We start from the raw sequence: 23,512 nt of genomic DNA, 5'->3' as shown, positions 1-23,512 counted from the left end.
ATTTACAGTGTTGGCAGGTGATTATGTAACACCAAGCTTTTCTTGTACAAAATGCATTGGTTTTCCAGTTAGAACAACTCCTTTCTCTTTCCTTATTTTTCATTTGAGTGGATTTCATAGGATTAGATTATTTTTTTTCTCAGATGTACATTTTCCATGTTATCTGGATTGACAGGATTATATCAATTAACTAGAATAGATTTTAAAATGTCAGCAATATCCCAATTTTTTTTGCCCACAATGAGCACATTTTCTTCTTAAGAGAATCTTTCTTTGAAACTCACCTAATAGATACTAATTTTGTTTACAGTCTTTGTACTTCTAACTGTCACAGTTGATTTTTAAGCATTTTATTTTCAGAATTTTTCCTGTTCTCTTTCCTCCCCGTCAACAGAGTATATATCCTCCTGTGTGCACAGCAGTGCTGATTGTTCTTATTTTGTAATATATTCCATCATTTCCGCATAAGGTTAAAGAACTGGTTTTTGTAAACAAGTTCTTGAGGTATGAAAGATTGTATGAAGCAAATAGTTTCCAAGGTCTTGTTACATAAGTCATAAAGACAAAAAGGCTCTCCCTAACAGATTTTAGGGGTAGCTGTAAGGACCTCTAGTTCTGACATGCTATTATGACCTGGAATGGTTGCTTATTTAGAAATCCTTCTCCCAGATAATCTTAAAAAATGTTAGCTCTTTGCATTTGGACCAAATAAATTCTATTGTTCTAGTAACATCTATTCTCTGCTGAGACTTTGTTCTAAATGAGGCTGTTACCCTCACTATAAGCTTCCTGAGTAGGTTGGGAAACATTTCTTATGTCTAAACTTTTCTTGGGATCAGTTTAGTTTCATTTTCTCAGTTGGAAATTACAGTGTATTTGAGAAATTAAAGTATTTCATCTATTTTAATTGCCTAACATAACTTTGGTAGATCTCAGCCACATAGATTCACCGTGGCATCTAAATTTGTTTCTAAATTACTTTTTTTCAATTTCCCAATATTGCCTTTTATGTTGCACATTATGCTTGTTAGAAGTTTTATAGGAAATATCTTTCTTTTAAAAAAAGAAAATCAGTTTCTTCATTGTCAGCAATGCCATTTTTTGTACCTTGTTAACAACTTCATTTTAGTAGCCTGAAATGCAGTATTGGCTAGTTGAATTCTTGTCAGTGTAGGCATTCATCTAATAAAAGGTTGGATTTAGGCCGTAGAACCTCTACATTTGACTGTTCTGAACAGCTTTATGCTGTTGGCAAATGCTGTAAAATGCTGCTGGTTGCTTATCTTTGTCAGGAGTTAATCTCCCTAAATTAACCTGTATTCAAACTTAGATATCTAAAACCTGGCTGAGTCCCAATCCACTCTTACTGGATGACCTAGTGTGCAAGTGACTGATGAATTAAACAGCTTCTCTGTTTAACAGGTAAAGCCTCAAAAGAAGGAGATACCCTTAACAGCATTGGGTGAGAACGAATAATGGCCCACTGTCAGATTGTTGGCTACTTTATTTAGGAGTAGCTGTTTGTGATGTCTGGAGAAAAAGAGTACGAATGGGCTAAACTTAATGTGTCCCTGTGAATTCTCCACCTGTGCTTAGCTTGGGCATTCCCAGAGCAGGGTATGATTTCTGTCTATTCAGTAACCCTAAATAAGTGTCTCATCCAAGCTTTTATCCTGTTTCCCATTGAGGTTGTGCAAGAAATGTTGTCCACTGTGTGCTCTGACAAGTGACCACTTCATTAGTGTGAAGAAAACACTTTTTTTTTTTTTTATTTTTTTCTGAATCTGATTTCTACCAGTTTCATTTCATTTTCTCTGGTTCTTCTGTTGATAAAGACAACAAACTGTCATTTCTGAGGTGTTCTTCTCATGGCACTCAATCATCATCTCTCTTTCAGATTGGAGGCTTCTAACTTTCTCAGATATTACTCAAATGGAAGCCGTGCCATATTCTTGATCATTCTTTGGATCTTTTCTAGTATATCTTTTGTGAGATTTGTGTGCAATGTTAGGTGAAACATAGACTTCTGCCTGGGCACAGGGTTGTTTTCTGTTTTCTTCTTTCTCAACTAAAAAAAAGTCTAAGAGTTTTGATTGCTTTTTTTTTTTTTTTTTTTTTTTTGTTTTTTTACCATTGCACTGTTGCACTGAAGTGACACCTTCAAGAAAGTCTCATACTGTAAGGCTTCTCTTTTTGAGCTGTGATAGTCAGGTGGGATAGCATCACTTCCAAATTTAAGATGTTTTTCCTCACGTGCATCACTCTACATTATTTTAGCCATATCACTCATCTCATGGAATACTTTCACACTTTATCACATTTTATTGTGCCCTTACTAACTGGAATAGCTTTGTCTCAATGGATGGTGTAGCTGTACTGGTCTCACCCTTTTCCAGATTGTCTCTGGATATGTTAAATATGCAAGACTGATGTGCTCCACTGGAATCATCACTCCCTTGTAAAAACTGGCCAGCTCTTTTCGTGTATATATATATATATATATATTATTTTTTTCCCCCATCTTCAGGCACTCATTTATCAAGGCAAAAACCTCTCTTTTTCTTTCCTCTGTTGCATAGCTCAGTTTAAATGCCTTTGAAGAACTTTGGATTCACAAAAAGGATTTTAACACTTTGTAGAAAAGTAATGGTTAGAGCCCAGCATAACATTCTCTTCATCAGCAGACTATAGCTATTGCTTTTACATGTATAAAATTTATACAATTTTACACGTGTATGTATGTGTGTGCAAAACTCAAAATCTAGTAAACCATTTACCATTTCAGCTGTGTAGAGCATTCTCAGCTATGGATGAAATAAGAATCCAAGATTTATAGAGTACCAGCTATAAAAGCAAGCAACAACTGTACATAAGCCCATTTGAAAGCAATATTACTAGATACTTAGATAACTTATAAAATGTCTGTGTTTTTAGAAGCTCTCATACCTGGTACCTGCCTTTCCAGAATTTGATTTCAACACAAAAGGAGTAGATATAAAGCATGTGGAATCTTTGGGGATAATTAAATTGACATCATTAAGGTTTTGGAGGGGTTTTGTTTGTCAGAGATGAAGGAAAAGTCGAAGGTTAAATGAGAACAGTCAAATGTAGGCTACTAAAAATAAAATGAAGAGATGAGTTTATAGAGGCATTTGTTCCAGAAGAAATAGCTGATCGAGGCAGAGCTCAGCTGAAGATGAAAGCTACTGTGAGAAATGACTGTAATATTAGCAAAAACTTGGTTAGTCAAGACATTCTTCTTCTATTTAGCAAGTAGGGGATACTTAATTGCTGTTGTAGGTTTTCTCAGTAAAAGGATATGGAAAACCAAAGAAAAAAATTGGTCATTGAGCTGGCTTTCTTCTTTGGGTTTCGTATCAAATAGTTTAATAAAAATATCAGTGGGTATTAGGTGTGGTACTTTAGCAAAGTTATACTGTGATCATAATGGAAAATAGTTTTATAGTCATAATGGAAAAACAGAATTTTTTGAAAAATATAAACTGTATCTAGTTCAACCCTTCATAAAATGGGCTGGATGTGAAAGTATCTGGTACAAACCTTCATAAAATGGACCATTTCAAGTTGCAGCGTTAGGCTTCTCACATAACAAGCATGCTTTTGCAGTTAAGCTGCAGAATAGGAGAAAATTGTTGCAGTTTACTATTGGTTGGTACATTTGGATTTTAGTGTGTAATGACATTTACGTCACATAATGACTAACTTCTTAAGAAGCTAATTGTAATAACTAAGATTATGTTATTCCAATTCTGCTAAATGAAACTTTGCCGTACAACTATTTAGTTATGGCTTACATACTGTGAGGTGAGAAACTTCTTGTCTTGCTATGTTGAGTTTGCTTTTAAAAGCAGCCCCTCTTAAATGTGCTGGCACTTTCTCTTTTTATTTTTTTTTTATATTTTTTTTTTCCCCTCAAAAATATCAAGCAGGTTTGCCTCCTGGAATGAAATGTGTTGTGGTAAAGTGCTAGCTCAAGAGCTGACTTTTATTCCAGTTTTATTTTGAGCTTGGTTTTGATATCACTTGCTAAAATCATCAAAGGAACAATAGGCTTATGCATTCACTGGGAAGCATTACACCAATTTAAGCCAAAATTTGCAAATGTGACTCATACTTTTCTGTGCTTGACTGGAGATGCTGTAAAAAAAAAAGCTGTTTTTAGTTATGCTGCTCCCTTTATATTCCAGAAGGCAGGCCTATTTAAGGGTGACTATTGTTAGGACAGGCTGTACATTACTGCAGATTTCTGCAGTGCATTGCATGGCACGGTCCTTGCAATTCAGTTTTCTTTCTTCTGCCACAATGAAAGTAATTTTGGCATCCAGGATCACCTATAGTGACTCATTTCTTTTGCAATAGTGAAACTAAGGGTACTGTAGTTGTGGTAGTATTCTTTTATATTATTATTATTCTGACGAGGGATTGCACATAATTGTAGAATTAATTTGTTTCTACAATTTAGGCTACTTTTGAACATAGGCCTTTTTAGTGATGAACTCACTAGCAACTCATCAGGAATAGTAAGCTATGATCTGTCCTTTTAACTTCTATCTCAAATTATGCTCATGCATGTAAACAGAAGTTCGGAGAATACATGTTACATTGATTATTAAAAGTATGATCATCAAAGTGCGTACTATATTTGAGATAGATTCAACCACAAATTTAACTTGTTAGCAAAAAAATGCTTCTACTGTTTATTTTGACTGTGAGTAAAGACCCCGTGCCTTGTTACAATTAAGAAAATTACTTTGTTCTTGCTGGGTGGCTCCCAACAAACATGCACAAATCACATCCATAGCTCCTCTAAACAGTAGTGCAGTTCTTTACTTCCATTTTTATTACTTGTTTCCAAAGATACTAGGAAAGCGATATCTCTGTATTAACAGTGCAATGCAAGAAGTGAACAAAATAAATGATTTATTTGGTATGCTCTTAGGTGTAGTGTATCAGTCTGACACTGATGTATTGAAAGAAATGGCAAAAGTTCAAAGGAATTTGCTTTGATAACAGTGATGTGAGCCTTCAGTACTGAGCATAAAATTGCATATTGTTCAGTTTTTCCTGTATTTCTTTTAATCTCTTTAACCATATAGTCCCTTAAATTGGGAATGAGAGCTGACCTTTTCATTTTACAGGATTCATTTTAGTTGAGTGGCAAATGCTTAAAAAACAATATTTAGATAGATTTCATTGAGCAGATGTATTACTGCAGGCTCAGTTATCAATGATTGACATTATGTGACATTTTCTCTGAGAGTTTATACAGAACTTGTTCAGAAGAATCATGTAATAAGCCTCTTAATCATATTTCATGTAGTTGGTATTGATGGATATATTTTTTCAGTGTGCAGAAGACTCCAGAGGACATGGCTTATTATTGATTTAGGACAGACAGGCTTAAAATGGGAGGAAAACAAAACAAAATTATCATGTTAGTTATGAGAAGAAAAAGCTGTGTTTTCGCATGCAGTAAGAAAATATTTACATATTAAATTGATTATTTAGATAAGTGTATGTTACATATGTACAGGATGGTTAATATTTGATGCAAACTGTCATCTATCAAAGTAGTATCTTGATTATTGTTTATTCAGTCTGGGTTTTTTATTATGATAGGTAAAAACAGCAAAGAAGAAATAATAGTGCTTATGTAATGAAGGATTAGAACATGGAAGTTAAGAACAACTAAAGGTTAATACTACAAAAGGGATTAAATAGATTATAAGTTATTTATTTAACATTACTGTTATGCGAACATTGAGGTGATATTTTTAGTACAAACTGCAAAGGAGAAAGTTTTGGCCTGACAGACTTTATAGTCCAAACAGATGAGTCTCAGGACTGGATATTTACAAATTTGAGCAACCCATATAAAGATACGTTTAGGTACCAAATCAGGAAGAATTTAAGACTAAGTTGTTCCACTGATGCTGGTAAGATTACACAGGCTTAAAATTACACATGCAATAAAAAATACCAAGGTATCACATCATAACTGAGTTCCCTGAGCAGTGTAGAAAATTGATTCAAGATCTCTTAAGTGCTAGTTTACTTTCTTAATAGCTTTTATGATGCATCAGAGAAATACAATCAATTTCCTGAAAAGAAAAAGATGTAAAACGGATGAACATAGAAGTAAATGAATATGTTGTGGGAAGTGAATATGAATAAAGCACTGCATTTACTGAAAATGCCTATCTATTTAAAAATATTTTAAGAACTCAAGCAATATCATTGTGGAATTGTGGAGGCAGAAATTGGAGATGATAATTCTGCTCTTCTAAAACAGTAAACCAGTACTCGATGGTGTTACTTACCTTAAAAATTCAGTGCAAGAAGATAAATAGGTAACCTCAACAATGAAACTCATAATAGTTCTTTGGCAATTAGCTTGCTTGGAAGAACAGATACTCACTCATTTTCAAAATTTTCTTTCTTTTTTTTTTTTTCTTCTTCTTCCCAGGTCTAACAACTACATATTAGTTTATTTATTTATTTATTATTTTCTTCAGGTGTATTTCTGAATTGGGTGGAAGAATTTAGTTATGGAAGTACTATGACTACCAAATAAGCTGCTTTTTTCATTTTGATTCTTAGCGCTGTAGAGTACAGTAATAAAAGAGGCTGGGTGGAATGGCATGCTTAAGGTTTAATTTATGCAAAGAATGGTAGGATTTTTTTTTTTTCCCTGTAACTTTTGACCAGAATCCTTACAATATAGCTGATAATTTTTCAGGGAAAGTAGGAGAATTATTAATTTATTTATTTTTAACAGCGAACTCTGTACTTAAGAGATGAGTAAGCTCATGTGCACAGAGGCTAACTTGTTGCTAGTTCATCTTGACGTCCTGTGTGTTCATCTCTTTTGAGTGTGTTGCAATGAAAGGAACTACAGGAATGCTAGTTCACTCTGTGCCAACTTTCCACTCTCGCTATCTGGTTGTGATTGTGAGGAAGTGCAGCAAATGGGTATACCCTTTATAGCAGAGCATACGTCAGATTTCTGGACACAAGAGCAACAGCTGAAGGTAAAGGCAGGCTCTGGTACCTCAGTTGCAAAAGCTCTAACTGCCAGTTAGAGTCAAGGATGAAAGATAACAGTAAACTGAGTGGGAGATACTTGTATTGAGCTGTGTGAAGTAAGCCTGGCATTGCTGAAACCCTATAAACACCATGGGAATGCAGCTTCTAATTCAGATGTTTCTGATGTATCCCGGGATTACTGTGTTTGCTGCCTGACTGATAACACCATGGTTGAGTGAGAGTTTGTGCAGTTCAGAGCTATGTGTTAGTGGGGGGATCCAAGTTTTCTTCAGCTGTTGTAGTAGACATAGAACTAGGGTTGCTGATAGTTATCAAAACAATGTTTTGATAAAAACAAAAGCAAAATGCAGGATGGAAATGCTCATTTTTTGGGGGGGGGGGGGTTACTGTAGATTAGCTCAGTTTACTCTCTATTTTTTTGAAAGCTTGGGTTTATTTTAAGTTGCTTTTAGAGATGAATGAAAGAAAAATAAAGATTTCAGTCACTTCACATTCTTGCTGAGGGAGCTTTGAGATATTTCAGAGGTTATCGCTATGCAATGGAACAGCGTACTTTATTCCTGGAAGAGCCAGGGTATTTCTTGAAGGCAGCAATTTAGACGTTCATTTGCTCATCTCACATTTGGAATGTATCACAAAAGTTGGTTGGGGCTGATGTAGTTGGTTGGGGCTGATGTAGCTGAAACAAGGGATAAGCATAAGAAGGTCAAGGTAGGGAAACGGAAGGCATTATGTATGGATTCAGCCTGTCATAATTGGCAGTCTGCAACTATTTTTAAAGAGCTACTTACCCCTAAGGCTTTTGAACTAGAAATGACTTTACACAAATTCAGGTAAGTGAAAGAGAACTCAGGTTCTTTATATATAATTATGTACATATAATTTGTCACATGAAACTCACTTAAAGGTGAAAACATTTTTCATTTCTCCTTGCTGTTATGGTTTGTAGTTTTCATTCCAGAAATACTCATCTTAAGAAACCAGAAGAAATTCTAAAGATGAATATAATGAAAGGAAGCAATTAACTTCTGTCTCTTCAACTTTCATTCCTCAGTTCAGTCAACCCATTACTTAGGATTAAAGTTTTCACCTATTTTAGGTATCTAGGCTAAGCTAAGTGTTCAGGCTTCCTCTACAGTTACAGAGTAGAAAGGATATTTGATATAACCTCACCATGAATATTGTGTGTCGTTCTGGGCTCCACAATATAAAAGGATAGTAAGATATTTCATCACACTAAGTCCTGTAGCTGGGTGTCTAAACATACCTATTTCTATCTATCGATTATCCACAAAACACTTTCACTCAATTTTGTTATACAGCTGGCTATCTTTACATAATATTATTACAAGCCCCAATGACAATTTGTTCTCCTATTCTCTCAAGTTTCCAGTATTTTACCAGTTTTCTTTCTATCTAGTATTTATGCAGCATATCATTGCTCATTTAATGACTTTTTTTACTTTCCTTTAAACACTTTTTAAATGTTAAACAGGTTTTCTGCAGATTTAAATTAGCACCTAATGGTTTTCAATGTCTTTCAAATATATTCCTGTAATTTATTTGAACTTGTATCAGTGTTCAAATTATACATGTATGTATATATTAAACTCCCAGCAGAAAGCTTATAAAAGCTCAAGAATTCCACTTTGTCTCTACCTAAGTCAGTAGTAATAAGTCACGTAAAGTTTTGGTCACCATTCTTTTCCTGTATAACAATTTGTTCTTTTTATATTTGTTTACTTCTCTCCTAAGACTGTGTATGTTTTATAATTCTGTTTCTGTCCTTTTAAAGGACACTGAGATGCATGGAATTCACTGAAAGTGTTTACTTGTGTAAAATATTGTACGGCATGATTAAGTTGTTTTGTGACGATGTACTGCTTGCTAAGCCTGCCAAGGCTATAAGATTGATGTGTACAAATGGGGACAAGCTCATTACTGTCACAGATATGGATCATCTGAGTAAGTAAGAAAGTGACTCGAAGGCAAGGAGCAATTTTGTACCTCACTCTTTCTGACAGTGAGCAATTTGTATTTGGGGGATTTTGAATATTCTTTTCATGTTTCTGTATTTCTGAAGTTGTATTTTGTGAAGGAGTCTGTACCTGTTGTTGCAGAGCTGCATGACTGATTAAAAAATCAATGGATCTAGGCATTTTTTGTCTAATTTATTACTGTTAAAGTAAGTATACATTACAATTCTGATTTGGTGGTGTTTCACACCCATCTTGCATTTTAGATTTTTAAAATCTAAGCAGCTGCAAAAGCTGAGCATGGGAAGTTAGACCCAACAACTGTGCATCATTTACTCAGGCTGTTCTGCCCAGTTACATCAGATCTGATCACATCTGTACCTGTTATTGTGTTGCATTCAGTGTTGAACTCTTGTCTTATTTTGTGTTCTATGTAAACAGCTCTGTAAAGGTGCCTTTGGCTGCTGAGGGCAAACCAGTGAAACTGCAAGGTGCTGTGTATTGAAGGCGCACCAACTTGCCTCTTCAAAGTTAAATTTTCCAAAGTCAGATGCTTTTGTCAAATACGGTTTGATTATTTTTACCCAAGGATTCTGCCCTTCATTTTCATTTTCATTTTCCTGTCAGAAGTTCGCTAGCTTGGATTCTGTTTCAGGCCTAGATTAGAAGAACTGAGGGTTGTTTCCTCCCCTCTTTCTCTTTTTACAGCTAATTTCTGCCTGCTTCACAGAAATGGGTTCATCTCATTCACAGAAATGGGTTTGTAGCTTCTTAAACAGATGTGATCGCAGGTGGAAACATTTGTGACTGGGTGGGTATATGCTGATCCCTGAGTTCTAGAGCACTTGTCACAGAATGGCAGAAGGATTATCTTCACTCTTATTTTGGGGAATTCATTTAGTTAATTAAAATCTTGACTAAAGAAAGAAGAATTTAAGCAATCGCTTTATTTTCCACAATGTTCTGTCATTGACTGATTGGATATCAGAGAAGGACCTGTATATTTAAGAGAACTTGAAGAAAAGATGGGTCCTCTAATCAGTAGGCTTTGTTGTAAAAAAGGGAACTGAAGTTGACATACTGGCAATTTGGATGCTGCCCACACTCGTGACCATCTTGGAGGAAAAAAAGCATTTTCAAATAAGGTTTTATTTTGTCCAAGCAGAGGTATTTTAAAGGAAAGTATGAAACATTAGCATTGTTGAATTATGTGAATAACTTATAATAATTAACATTTCATGTTTAGCCAAATTTGGTAAATTTTCTGGTAAGTTTGATTTTGAATTACACACTTGTCCAATGATTTTATATATCATTATTTTTCTTGTCTGTCACTTGTACAACTACCTGAGATGTTTTTCTTATTGCCTTGTTTTTAATGTAACTGAGAGAAAAATAGAGTAGTCTACTAGCATTGCATTAAAAGAAGGACTGATGGATCTATTTAAGTGCAGAGAACTTCAGAGCGTTTTCAGAGATATATCTGAAATCTGAGTTTGACAGCCCAACCATAACTCATACTCTAGGTATTGGAGAAGCCAGAATTTAATGACCAATGTATTTCTACAGTTAAAAAACATAGCAATCAAGTACAGCAGCCTGAATTAAAGACTGGGTTTCTAAGCTCAAATTCTGCCAATGGTTGAGCAGATTTTTTTTCATGCCAGATTAAACCTTTAAACTGTCAGGCTGAGAAGGAAATTTGCCTGCTGGTAAGGACACCAAGGATCATCAAGCAGAGTTCAGTTCTCCTGTGTAGGAGACTACTTTCCTGGTGGATAATTCAGTTCAGCCAAATGTGGACTGTCTGAAGACCATTGCAGACCTTATCTTGCAGTTAAATGCTTTGGCGTTGCTCCCTGAAAAATAAATGATACTGAATGTCAAAAACTTCCAGAGAATACTTAGAGGGTTGCCGTGAGAGAAAATGAGCTCTGTGTAGCAGATGGCACATAAAGCTGCAGCCCTGTGGCTTACTGGCAGCTACAGTTCTGATAGCACTCAGCTCTATTAGACTGCCTGTGCTAGTACATTAGATGGATAAAGGATTGTTTTCTGTCCCTAAACACAACTGGTGAAGCGTGGCTCAGGTCCTTGTGACTAAACCTTCTCCCCTCTGCAAACATCTTGGTCTTATCCCTTTGTAACAGCCATGGCTTGAGCTACCCCGTGGGCTGTGGCCTGGCCATTGCCTCAGAGAGCTCTGGCTGGCAGGGGACAGAGCCGCACTGGAGGCTGTGTTTGTGAGGCATGGCGGGCAATTGCACCTTGGTCCCTCTGACAGTATGGCCTCATCCCCTTGAGTTTACTACTTTAGGCGTAGTAATAAGCCATGTGTAAGGACCGTGCTAGACTTGCTGTGGTACTGTAGAATAGTTTGTAAATGTAAATCTACTAAGACTACAATGAAAACCTGTATTAGTTCATCACTGAAGTGATTCCTTGTCTACAGATGAGATTTATGTAAGTGTTTCTCTGTACCTGAAAGCTTATCCCATTGTGAGATATTCAGTCTTTGATCAGAATAGAAACTTTATCAGTTACCATGCTCTTTAGATGATTCTCATGTTCAGGTAGTTGCTGTAGTACAGCCAGAGAAAGCAGAGCATGCAGGGTCTTGCATTGCTGAGCACTTGTAGGCTTTTGATAGGCACTTCATGAGGGAGCTGGGTGCAGGGAAGGCGTGCAAGTCTACCCCACAAGAGATGTGTAGACACATTGTGTTGTTAGACTTTATCCTCTATATTCAGGAGTTGGTGTGACAAAGGAGTATTATCCAAAAAAAGTGTATTTAGTAATGAATATCTGAGATGACGAGTTTGTTTTCATAGCGAGGGAAGTACCTATGCATACAGTGACACAATTGTTTCACTTCCGATGGCGTCAGTGCAAAAGGCATTCTTAGTAGAAGAGCTTTTAAAGAGTTTTAAAATACTCAAGATATTTCTGAAGTTTGGAATATATTTTAGCAAAAATAAATGTGAATGATTTTTTTTTTCTTTTGGTTCCAGTCCAGATGTATGTTGACCACCAGTTGTAGACAATCTGTCAAAAAAAACATGTAGCAGCGCTCTTCCCAGGATCTAGCTTGTGTACTTCACATTATTTAACATTCATTAACTTTTTTAAACTATGTATTGTTGCCATTGCTTTTGTGTTCCAGTCTTACAGATTAAATCAAAACATGACCTGCCACAACACTTCTCTGTGCTAGCTGGTCAAATTGCTACTTAATAGAATTAGCAACAGCTGATGCATGAAATGTTTGGTACAGCATTATTAAGGGTAGTGTAAATTCACTGTTGCGCAAGAATTTGAACACTTTTCCTGATTTCTCCAAGGCAGGATATACTTTGTAACCGTACATTCAAAAGCTTAAGGACACATTTATAACACATCAAAGCATATGGAGTGTATAAATCTGACTATATGAAAATAATTGTTTGTTGGTGTGGTGCTTAGAAAACATTCTATTTATTTTCATGGAAAAACCCATATTTTAATGAAAAATATCAGAACTCCTAACCATGACACTTGTGAGTAGTAACACAACACAAAACTACTGGTAACATGCTTGTGCTTAACAAATACTTATGAAAGGCTTAGTGTAGCTAAAATGACAATAAATATTCCTTTTTTAGCTATCTGGTGTTTTTTTTTTTTTTTTTTTTTTTTTTTTTTTTGTCTCAAGTCTTGCATTGCACTCCTACTTGTCATATACTCTGATTTAAAGTCACTTTACTATGTGAAGTTTATCCTTTTTGGTGAGAGCATGATTTATGCTGTGGTAATTATGCCCAACAGTGAATCTCTTTATGCCTAATAGTGTAGGAAATTCTGTAGTTACTCCATTTTACCATATTGTAACAGATAATTTAGGAAACAGATATGCAGCCCTTCCAATCGGCCACTGAAATATTTCCCTACTCAAAGTAAAACAAGTTTAAGTGTTAGAAACATTTCTGTCTCACAACATTCACCAAGCACCCCCAGTAAAGCCAAGCAGAAAATATCTGGAAAAACTACCTATTAAGTATGTTGACAATGTATTACATATAGTCTCTGGATAGCTGGTGCCACATCACAGGTCATACACTTAACCGAATGTGTTTGTAGATAATATCTTTTTCAACACTCAAGCATGTGATATTAGTAGCTCCAACAGCAGCTTTAAACATGCATGTTAAATAATCCAGAGTGGGTGCAAATTTGAACATACAATTAAATGTGAACTGGAAGAACATCTTAACCAGATGAACATCTCAATTACTGAACTTCAGGAAGAGCTCTTAGTGTATATTTTGTTTGTTTGTTTGTTTTGTTTTTTTCTTTTTTTTAATATCTTAAAGTTGAACCTTTAAATACAATGGAAATGGGAGTTATGACCTTGAAAAGCTATGCTTGTGGATATATCCATATCAGCATATTAACCTGGACCAGAAATTCACTTGTAAAGTTCTTTTTGTTTTCCCTGTTAATTACTCTTGGATGAAACTAAACCATCATGGTACAGGTGATGTTGGGTACCAGACAATGGTTAATCTGATGTAAATCCTCAAAAAAAACAACAAACAAACAAACAAACAAACATCTGCCATGAACTCAGGTTCTTAGAAGGAACATAATTGTTCTACAAATCCACTCCATTACAGCACACTACTGATGATCATAAACATAACACCTATTGTTCAAAGAGCAACATCCTGGGTTTAATTCAAGGGAGAAATTTGTAATAGGAAAGAGTTACAAGGTAACACTATCTAAAAAGAAAAATAAGATGGAAGTTGAAAGAGTCACACTGGAACAGTTGTAAACTTGAGGACTAGGAAGGATTCCAGTAGCTATATTCAGAGTAGACTCGCATTTATATTTGATTTGCTGTAGCTCTTTCCAAAACCCTGGGGATAAGCATTAGTAAATTAGTATTTTCTTTATTTTTCCATTGAGCCAGTCCAGTATGTGGAGGATGTCTTTAGATGAAACTGAGGGTTGTTGGTATTGTCCCTATGCAATTAACAAATGCAAATGAAGCGTTATTTTCAGATATGCTGGAAGGCACTGCATCCCAAAAACTGTTTAAGGGTCTCGGACACAGGGCAGGGTTCTGCCCCTGTTTGTTGTGTGGCTAGTTTTCAACTGGTGCTGCATTTTGGCCTCAAGTTCTCTCTTCCAGACACAAACTGGAGGTCTGCTTTTACAAGGAGCAGATGGCTGATGGTTTTTTTGCAGTTCCTGGAAAGCCCTGAAGCCTCACAGTAGCTATTAGAATTCACTTGATACATCTAAATGACAGCAAAATGTCCAACCATGATTACATGTTTAAAGGAATTAGAAAAGCATCTGAACTTGTTATATATATATATATATATTTCATATATGCATCTGTCTGTTTCACGGCTGTGTCTTACATAAGTGTCATAAACCTTTTCAACTATCTGACGTTTCTGGAAGGAGCCCTGATATCACTGTATTTCAATGAGAACTGCAAAAAGACAAGGACTGGCCATGTGATAAATGTCATCCATGCTTATTCTGGCTGACTTCCAGGCAACAGATTTATTTCAAATGATGGTATTTTAATGATGAAAAGGCTAACTTGCAAATAAGTTATTTCTTCTGAAACTCTCAGTTCTTGAAAGAAGCTTCCTGAGTCTATGTGAATGCCATGTGATAAACTTGGAGAGGATAGGGCTTATTTTTAACTTTAAACTCAGCAGTGGTTGGTGGATAGACTGGAAATCCAGTCTGCTTGTTGGCTGCCTCAGCTTCTGCAGGTATCAGCTAGAGTAGCCGCAAAAGTAGAGGAACATATATAATTCATAACAAGTGCTTCTTTAGTGGAGTTCTCCGAGGTGGTATGCTAGCCTATGTAGGAGTATTAACAGCTTTACACGAAACTGGGGCTAAGTTTAGACTCTAGCAATGACAGACGGTAAAACTGTTTAATTTATTTGTTCACAGTTTACTGTCAAAAGACTGAGAATGGTATATCTTGTTAAATGTGTGGGAGAGTAGCAGAAGTGAAGGTTGCATTTCTGGAAGAGCATTGGACTGGGGAATGGGAGTGACAAGAGGAGGGAAGGAGTGATAATTAGGGAAGTGCAAAAGGAGTGCAGGCTGGCAGGGAAGAACATGGGGCAAAGATGGGAATTTAAGCTTAACAGGGATGGGAAGAAAAAGATTCCTGCAGGGATCCAGAGATTGAGTAGGGTTGCTTCAGTGCGGGGAGGCACTGAAGGCTGATGACCTGGAAAGTAAGAGTGGATGAAGGGACAGCTGCCCTTCTCATCTTTACTTATAGGTAAGTCCAATATAACTGTACTCATTGTCAGTGTAGGGTTTATGGGTTTAATGTGGTCTGAGAAACTGGGTGAATAAAAAGTAAAGGGAAGTTGGAGATGCAGTCACCTAAAGCTCAATCTTTACTCCTCTTTCAATAACTTCAGTATTATATTGTTCACATTTCAGTCTGAGGTGGTACTTGGAGAGCATTATTATTTTATTTTTTTTAAGTGTCTTAATTGCCTCTTTGTCCTATACAAGTAATTGTGTATAGTTTACTGTCCTTCCTATATATAACGATACTATTCATAATAATAGTTTTTAGTTAGTGGTGTTTGTAGGGATTTTTTTTCCTAAGTCCATTTTTTTGTTATTTTTATTGAACAATACTTTATTGTGTGACTGTTCCCATTGATTTCACCTAAATTGCTTAGGAAGAATATATTCATAGGCCCAAGTGATTTGTTTCATTTTTTTCAGAACAAATTTCTGTATTTGTTTATCGATAAGAGGACTCTTTTGCAATATTGATTGCTATGGGGAAGTATTGAAAGCTTGTTATAGATCTCACTCTAACTCACAAGTCAGTTGCTATTTAGAATTCTTTTTCAAGGAAATACAGGAGTTAGTGAAGATAGAAAAATGAGTCCTGTTCTTCCTGGACCTTCACTGGGGTTATTTTTAATTCTTAATATCATTTCTTTTCTTTTCCTAGGCAATGTTCAGTCTCTGCATGGTTGAAAGTGAAGCTGACGAGGTGAATTTACATGGTGTCACAAGCCTAGGTTTAAAACAAGCCCTGGACTTTGCATATACTGGACAGGTACTGTACAGTTCTTCTAACTGAGAGAGAGAAGTTAAAGCAATTTGCAATAAAAACAGGTCACCCTTAAAGAACTGCAAGAAATTATTCACACTGCCCAGTACAAGGTCTTTTGGTTCAACAGTTCTTATTTTAATTACTGCTGTGTGTGTGGGGGGGTGGCTGGGGTGCTGGTTGGTGGCCCCCCTTTTATGGTGGTCTGGTTGTTCATAAAAATTAATGTAAGTTGATCTATCTGCTGAATAAGAGAGGAAAAACACACTAGGTGCTTTTCTAAAAATAAATATTTATAAACTATTGCTGAGCTTGAAAAATTATAATTGAGGGAAAATGTTACTTTTGGGGCAGATGCAGTCCAAGTGTCTTTGTAAATGCTTATAGGTAATGTTTTTTTTGTTTTTTTGTTTTTTTTGTTTGTTTGTTTGTTTGTTTTCCATGTTTTATGATAGCATGTTACTAGTGTATAAGTCAAAACAAAACTTTGGAGAATTGGAGAATGTGAAATGATACTCCTGTTTCCACCGCTATTGCCCCTTCCCCCCTCCAAAACGGAACAGAACAAAACAGCACAAAGAGAACATGTATGTGTCCTGCCATGACTATGCACTGCATACCTGGTCAGCATTGCTATATGATGCCATATCAGTTCAGTGAGTTGAGAACTTCTTACACCCAGCTTGGAGATACAATGTTTTTGCTTTGTACTCTTGTTCTAGATAAACACATGATTTCTGGAATTATTGCTACAATGATTGAATTTATTAGTTAATTTTGAAAAGAAAAGCTTAAATCTATATTTAAGAAGAATTGCTGGGTTGTACTATGGTATGAGTATGGGGCCTTAATTTATTTCAAAGGGAATTAAATAGAAATAAGGGATTTATTATGTTTTACTAAAAAACACTTAATAGTTTACAATTGGCCTTAGAGATTAACCCTTGAAATTCTCTTGTTTCTGCTATTATGGAAAACACAACTTATTCAGATCTTTCCCTTTGATATTAAAAAGAGAGTGAAAGAAAGAGGGAGAGAGAGAAACAGAAAGATACCATACCATGTTACTGAATTGGCTGAAGGTATCAGTGTATGGCTTGTCATCTATGTTTTCTGTTCTTTCACTTGAAAGTATTGATAGGTAAAGGTGAATGTTTCCTGTGCTGTTGATTACCTGTACCATGCTCAAAGTTATTTGAGACTCTTATTCTGAAAAGAGAAGTCTTATTGCTAAATGGAAGTATTCAAAATACACTTTCTAAAGCCAATTTTGAAAGGATGGGTTGTAACAGACTTGTATCTGACCATTTCTGTGTGCTGTGAATAGAAGTATGCTCCCCTACTGTTGGGCGAAATTGAAACTTAAGTAAACCTGTGTAAAATATGTTAGGAACCACAAAAGGACAGTTTTGTTTTCTGTAAGCCAACAGTCCACCCCACCTTGCTGCTGGGATAGTATCCCCGGCTGCCTAGTAAATAATATGTGCCTTCTATCCTTGATCGTTAGTATTTTGCTAAACCTACATTCAATTTGAACATGTTTTAATGGAAATGTAACCTTCTGTATAAAATAGTGTATTGGAGACATCTGGTGGAAATATTCAATATTGCATTATAGCAATATTTGATGCCTACAGGTGTTTAAAATTATCAACATTAAGAAATTAAATTTTTAGCGTGATATTGCAATGTGATATCCATCTCTTATATCCTTGCATTATTTTTTTTTATTATTTGAAATGTGACTGTGGACTTAAATTACTGATGTTATCATCCTGTGTACTGAGGCAGACAGTGCCTTATTGTAATAACTGTTGTAAATCTTTTGCTTTTAAGGGAAAATTGATTTTTCAATAGAAGAAAAGATTGTAATAAGTCTGAAGTTAGATTTAAATAATATAAGAATTCCAACTGAATTAATGCATTACTATGGTCCCTTGTCATATAACAAAAAAGAAATGTTGATATAGAAATGCATAAAAACTAACAAAAGAAATAGTAGCAGAATGCGATGTCGCTGTATCTGTTTTTTCTCAAGAGTAAAGTTGAGACAAAAAACGGATACAATTTCATTAGCATGTTTTATGAAGCTAGACTCTCAGTAGTTCTCTAATAATGAAATCTTTGGCAAAAGTGACCTTTCTTCTTACTCAGCTGTTCAGCAGCCAATCTGCTTAAAACAGGCATACAGTAGGCTTCTTTGGAGGGGTATTTTCCCTTTGACAGGCTCTTCCCATAGCGTTATATGTGACTGCAAAAGATCAAGGCAAAAGTTTTATTTAGTGAGTCAGTGTTATGATATGCAGCCAATGGTTTCTTATTCCATAATGAATTTGAGGATGCTGAGGTTTCTTGTTTTCTGCACCAAGAGAGAGAGGAACCTCAAATCTGGTTCATTTTCTCTTGCAAATCCACAGTGCCCAAATCCAATGCCTACAAAGATGAGATTCCAGGTTCTTGTCAGGATTTACAGGCATGATTTTTCTTTTGGAAATACATGTGACTGTCCTAACTGTCTTTCCTAATGCAGGATCGTGATCATTTTTTGGTGCTCTTACTTCATGCCCATAATGTCCTAATGAAGGAAAGGGGCTTACTTAGCCCCTTTTTCTTAGAAGGAGTTGAATCTACATTGCCTGAAAAGAAGAAAGCTTTTGTGACAGACTGTAATGTAGTCTAATGGATAGTTCCTTCAGTCTTCTGGGGTGAGGCTGAAAAATTAAGAAATACTGAAGTTTGAAGAAAAGTGTGTCTTAAATATATGCCCTATTGGATCAAGCATTTTACCATGTACTCCACCACATATTCACAATTCAGTGATACAACTCTTTTCCTTTTGTAGTTGTCTCTGTCCTTTCTTCATAAAAGGGCTTTAGGGTCATTCTCTCATACTTCAAAGTGGTAGCAATCTCAGTAATTGGATTACTCACCCTTGCTTCTCACACAATGTGTGTTGGAATGGAGGTAGATGAGATATAATCAAAACAGAAATGTATTAGATATGAAACAGCTCTTGGGGCAGGGCTTGGAGTTCAGAATTCCATCTATCTAAGAGCATCTATCTAACTACTGGGTTAAAGAATTGTGGACACTGTTGTCTCCTCTTTTTGACTTTTTGTTTGTTTGTTTGTTTTTGATTTTTATTTTAACTCTTTTGTTACCAAGAGGCATAATCTAACTTGGAGGAATGGGATAACTCATCATTAAGCTGTTTTAGCTGGATGGTGAATCACTTGTCTTCTGCTTTTGATCAGAAGACCATCCATCTCTGGGCCTCTGAAAAGTTTCAGTGCTGAAAATAATCTTAGGAGATATAAGTCTAGTGGGACTGAATAAGTGGCTTGAACTGAAATTCTGAGACTCCTCATTTTGGATGAGATTCTTGCATTCCTCCTCATATTCAGGTCTAGCAAACTACATCTTTTTTTTTTTTTTTTTTTTAATGTTTTATTTAGGTGACACCATCTTTTGAGTCACATGACGGGAGCAGTGGTATAGTTTCAAGAGAGAAAAATCATGTGAGAACATTGGCTTTAATTTGCAGTAGGTGATTATGATTCTAATTCAACAAAAATACAAATACACAGTTAGAGTTCTATGTATACCGAAATGCTTTGCAGACTCGGATCTCTCTTCTTTGTAATTAAATTTTATCATCTGTATTTAATCTATGGTAATAAATTATATTCTGCATTTAGGTAGAATTGTGTTTGAGGACCTCAAAATACGTTACAAAATCAAGTAATCACTGACCTTACTTTATTTGTTCAAAAATCATTTCATTCTCTGATGTAAATAACTTTCCAAAGGCCATGTGGGAAACCAGCAGCTCAATGGGCTTAATACATAGTTCTCCCGACCAGTTCCTATTTTCTAGCTGGCTGTTCTCTGTTTTCATTTTCTAAACCATCATGTTTTGCTTTTGTAAAAAGTAAGTTGTCTCCTTGAAGTTATAAAATTATTCTAAATTACCAAAGGAGAAAAGAAGGAATCAGAGGGGTAGCCCTAGTATAAGGGCTGTTTTATTTTCAGCTATTTCTCCAAAAACAAATTTTGGTGTTCCTTGTGCTGTGTCTTAGATAGTCCTAGATTAATGCACCCTTCATGTCTTTCTACAGAATGTTGAAATGTTTCCATTTCTTGCAATTTACATACAAAGTTGCATTTACAATAATTTGAAAATAGTCTTTAAACTCTTAACTTTTGTGACTTCATGTTTTTGTTACTTACATACTAAAAAAAAAAAATAAAAAATTAGCAAATTTTCTTTTACTCACCAAATGTTAACATAGAAACAGTTTTTATTAAAGGTGATATCGATATATCATTCTAGTTACAAATGTAGAACTTCATGTTGTTTTCAGATATTTTTTGTGCTTGGGTTGCTCTCAATTACTTTAACACATTATCCACAAAAGTTCTATTTATTTAATGGCTTTATTTATATGTGGTTCTGTAACAGCCATATCACTATATCACTTTACTAACCAGGTTTCATGAATTCATAGGAGTACCATCTGGTGATTTTTTTTTTTAAATTCATACACATGAACCTACAGTTAGTTTAAATATTATCTTATAACTCCTTTGTGAAATTGTTTTTTGTTTTGACATTTTTTCTGTTTTTGTTTGTTTTTGCTTAAATACTTCAGCTAAGTTTATCCTTTAACAAGAAAAGTGGAAGAGTGAAAGGTGTTCTTAGTAGTAAAGAAATAGTGCAAATAAATATTTAGTACAAAAAAAGTACAACTGTTTCTCCTGACAAGTGCTTTGATTCCTTCATAGAATCATAGCTTTCATCTCTCATCAGAATCTCCCTCCTTTGATAGTGATAGCTTTTCTAGTGATTAACCAGTATTTTATTTGCCATTTTCAGTTAAGATGGAGGGGAGACGGCTGTCAATATTTTAGCACCTCTTATTCTGCTAATCCTTTCTAGCTACCTTGTGGATGAGGTATGTTGCAAGGCAGTGCTATGAGTGGGTGAATTGCCTGGGTAAGTGGCCTCCTGTGTGTTGCAGTTCTACTGGTTGCCTTTTGGCAAAATAAATAAATAAATAAATAAATAAATAAATAAATAAATAATGAATTTTAGGGTTCAATTAAACTGCCCAGTGACTACAAATATCCTTGCTCTTTTCTACCAGGCACAACATGACAAGATCTTTGAAAAATTTATCTACAGCAGGACTATGTCTTATTGTATATGTTTATTTATATCACATAATTTTCAATGTGATTTCAAATCCAAAAATATAAATTTGATACTTACAAGTCAAAAAGGAAGTGTCCAGTGCTATCAGGATGATAATCTTGTTTCTGTGCCTAGCACTAAGGGAACAGCCACTAGGTCTCAGTTCAGTTAGTTAGAGATTGTCCAAAAGGCTTAGAATAATATGGACCATAATTACTGAGTTTATTCAATTTTTTAAAAGGAACTTTAACCTTTCGTGGTATTTGCTCTGGATAGGTATCAAGGTATGGACACGGCAGCTTTTCTAGAGCTGAAAGTATTCAAAGTATTGAAACACCTCACCAAAGAAAAAGTGAATTTGCTTGGAGTCCTAGTTCATATGCTATGTATTTAACACAGACTTCCATTGAGTTTTCTGGAAAAATGCTATGATATGTATCAGAGAAATGCTGGTCATGATTCTTTCTGTCACTGGCTAATGAGACATCTCGGTTTTGCAGTGAGTATTATCAAACATTACATGCCCAGGCTTTGGGCAGTTGCCTGCAGGGCACTGGAACATTCTTGCCCCACTCACGTTTTTTTGAAGCAGCCACTTCTCAACATGTGGGGAGCACAAAATTCAACTAAAACACCAGTGAGCAGAGAGAGGCAGAAGTGCCAACTGGTTGTGAGTGAAATGCAGCCTAAATTACTTTAAAAGAAAAGTTACTTTTTTTGATTGCTCTGAAGCACACAGAATGATCTCTGGAGGGGAGAAACAAGTGGTGCTTTTGTTAGATACCTGCCTCTTTTGAAATGGTGATCACTGCAAGTGGAGTCATGGAGTCAGGAAGGAATTTTCTCTTGCATCAGGCTGTCAGGAATTTTATTTTTATTTTTATTTTTTTTTCCTGTGTTAAATTCCATATAGTTTACTATCTGGAATTTTCTGACACAAAATTACATGTTTCTTTACTGTTACAGTGTAACAGCCTGAAGTATACAGAAAACAGATCTAATTGTTCTTTGCAGATATAAACCCTATGAAACTCCACAGGAAGTGGTAGTTAACCAGGACCTTACCTTCTCCCTCAGGCTGTAAGTTTTGTTTGTTGGGAAGGACAGCTTAGGGAGGTTTCTACCTCGCTCACTTTCACCTGTTACTGCCCTCTTTGCTACAATTTTTTGTAGGCTTATTCTCGTTGGCTGTTTATTAAAAAATAAAAATGCATTATAAAAGTAGGAGAAAGTTCTTAGTCTGGGCAGCGTGGAAGTGAGACATGACTAGTTGTCCCAGCATTGTCCTTGAGAAAGGATGGTGCTTCTTGTATTGCTCCTAGCCCAAGAAATCACACCCACTAGTTGCTTTGTGTAGTGAAGTGTCTCAGGGAAAACAGATGGAAGAGAGGGGCAAGATGTGTGATCCCAGTTAATCTTCTCCATTCTTGCCCAGAGTCTGGAGGGAATGCACGGTGAGTTGGGATGGAAAAACATAAATCTCAGGGGAGAGGAATGCATTACAGGTTTAGAACTACTGCCCAGAGGGTGGATGCATAAAGGGGTTGTTCAGGGCCATGTGTGTTTGTGCCAGTGGGATTCATTATAATCAACCTCTTCTGCCTCAGCATTGTGTTTCAGAAGCTCAGGTTTCATTTGTAAAAGTTTCTAATTCTTACATATGAAGAACAGTTTTCCTCGTTATATCAACCAAGCATAAATGGATGCATTTCCACATGGATTTATGTAGTATCTCTAAGAAACGCGGGTCTAAGAAATTGTGTAACATGCCTTTCTTGATGTTGTGAAAATTCTGTTGCAAAGAAACATCAAATTTAGCATCCCTTCTGTCCCTTGATTTGTGGATCTGACCACAAGAGGGGGTGAACTGGGTATAATACACAAATCCTGAAGGATATGTGGGATGATGGATGGATGGTATAAAGACTGTCTAAGAACAGGATTTGTGTTTAAACACAGTGATTTTGTTAAAGAAGAAAAGTTACTTGACAAAGGAGATCAGTTTCAAAATGAACAGTATGTCACACCAGGGGCTTTGGAAAGTAAGCTGCTGAGGCTACCTGCGAGGTCTGGCCATAGTATAAAGGGAGAAGTGTAAGCTGTTTTTCCTTGGATAGCATCAATGGGCCAGATGAAAGTCGAGAACAAAAAGAAAATTAACTCTCAGAAACAAGG

General features: G+C 35.7%; 1 protein-coding gene across 10 annotated transcripts in view; it reads left to right on the top strand.

The window, feature by feature from the left end:
- KLHL32 (kelch like family member 32) overlaps window positions 1-23,512 on the top strand; it is a 121,373-nt gene that overhangs the window by 35,037 nt on the left and 62,824 nt on the right. For 9 of the 10 annotated variants that reach the window (XM_068677883.1, XM_068677881.1, XM_068677886.1 and 6 more), the window contains one exon: window positions 16,042-16,149. In XM_068677883.1, coding sequence (XP_068533984.1) covers window positions 16,042-16,149 — 108 coding nt within the window. Of the gene's footprint in view, window positions 1-7,111; window positions 7,902-16,041; window positions 16,150-23,512 lie in introns of those variants that run through there. The other variant, XM_068677885.1, reaches the window with a different exon arrangement.

The sequence above is a fragment of the Anas acuta genome, chromosome 3, assembly GCF_963932015.1.
Source record: "Anas acuta chromosome 3, bAnaAcu1.1, whole genome shotgun sequence".
Classification (NCBI taxonomy): domain Eukaryota; kingdom Metazoa; phylum Chordata; class Aves; order Anseriformes; family Anatidae; genus Anas; species Anas acuta.
This window is presented reverse-complemented; position numbering and strand designations above follow the sequence as displayed.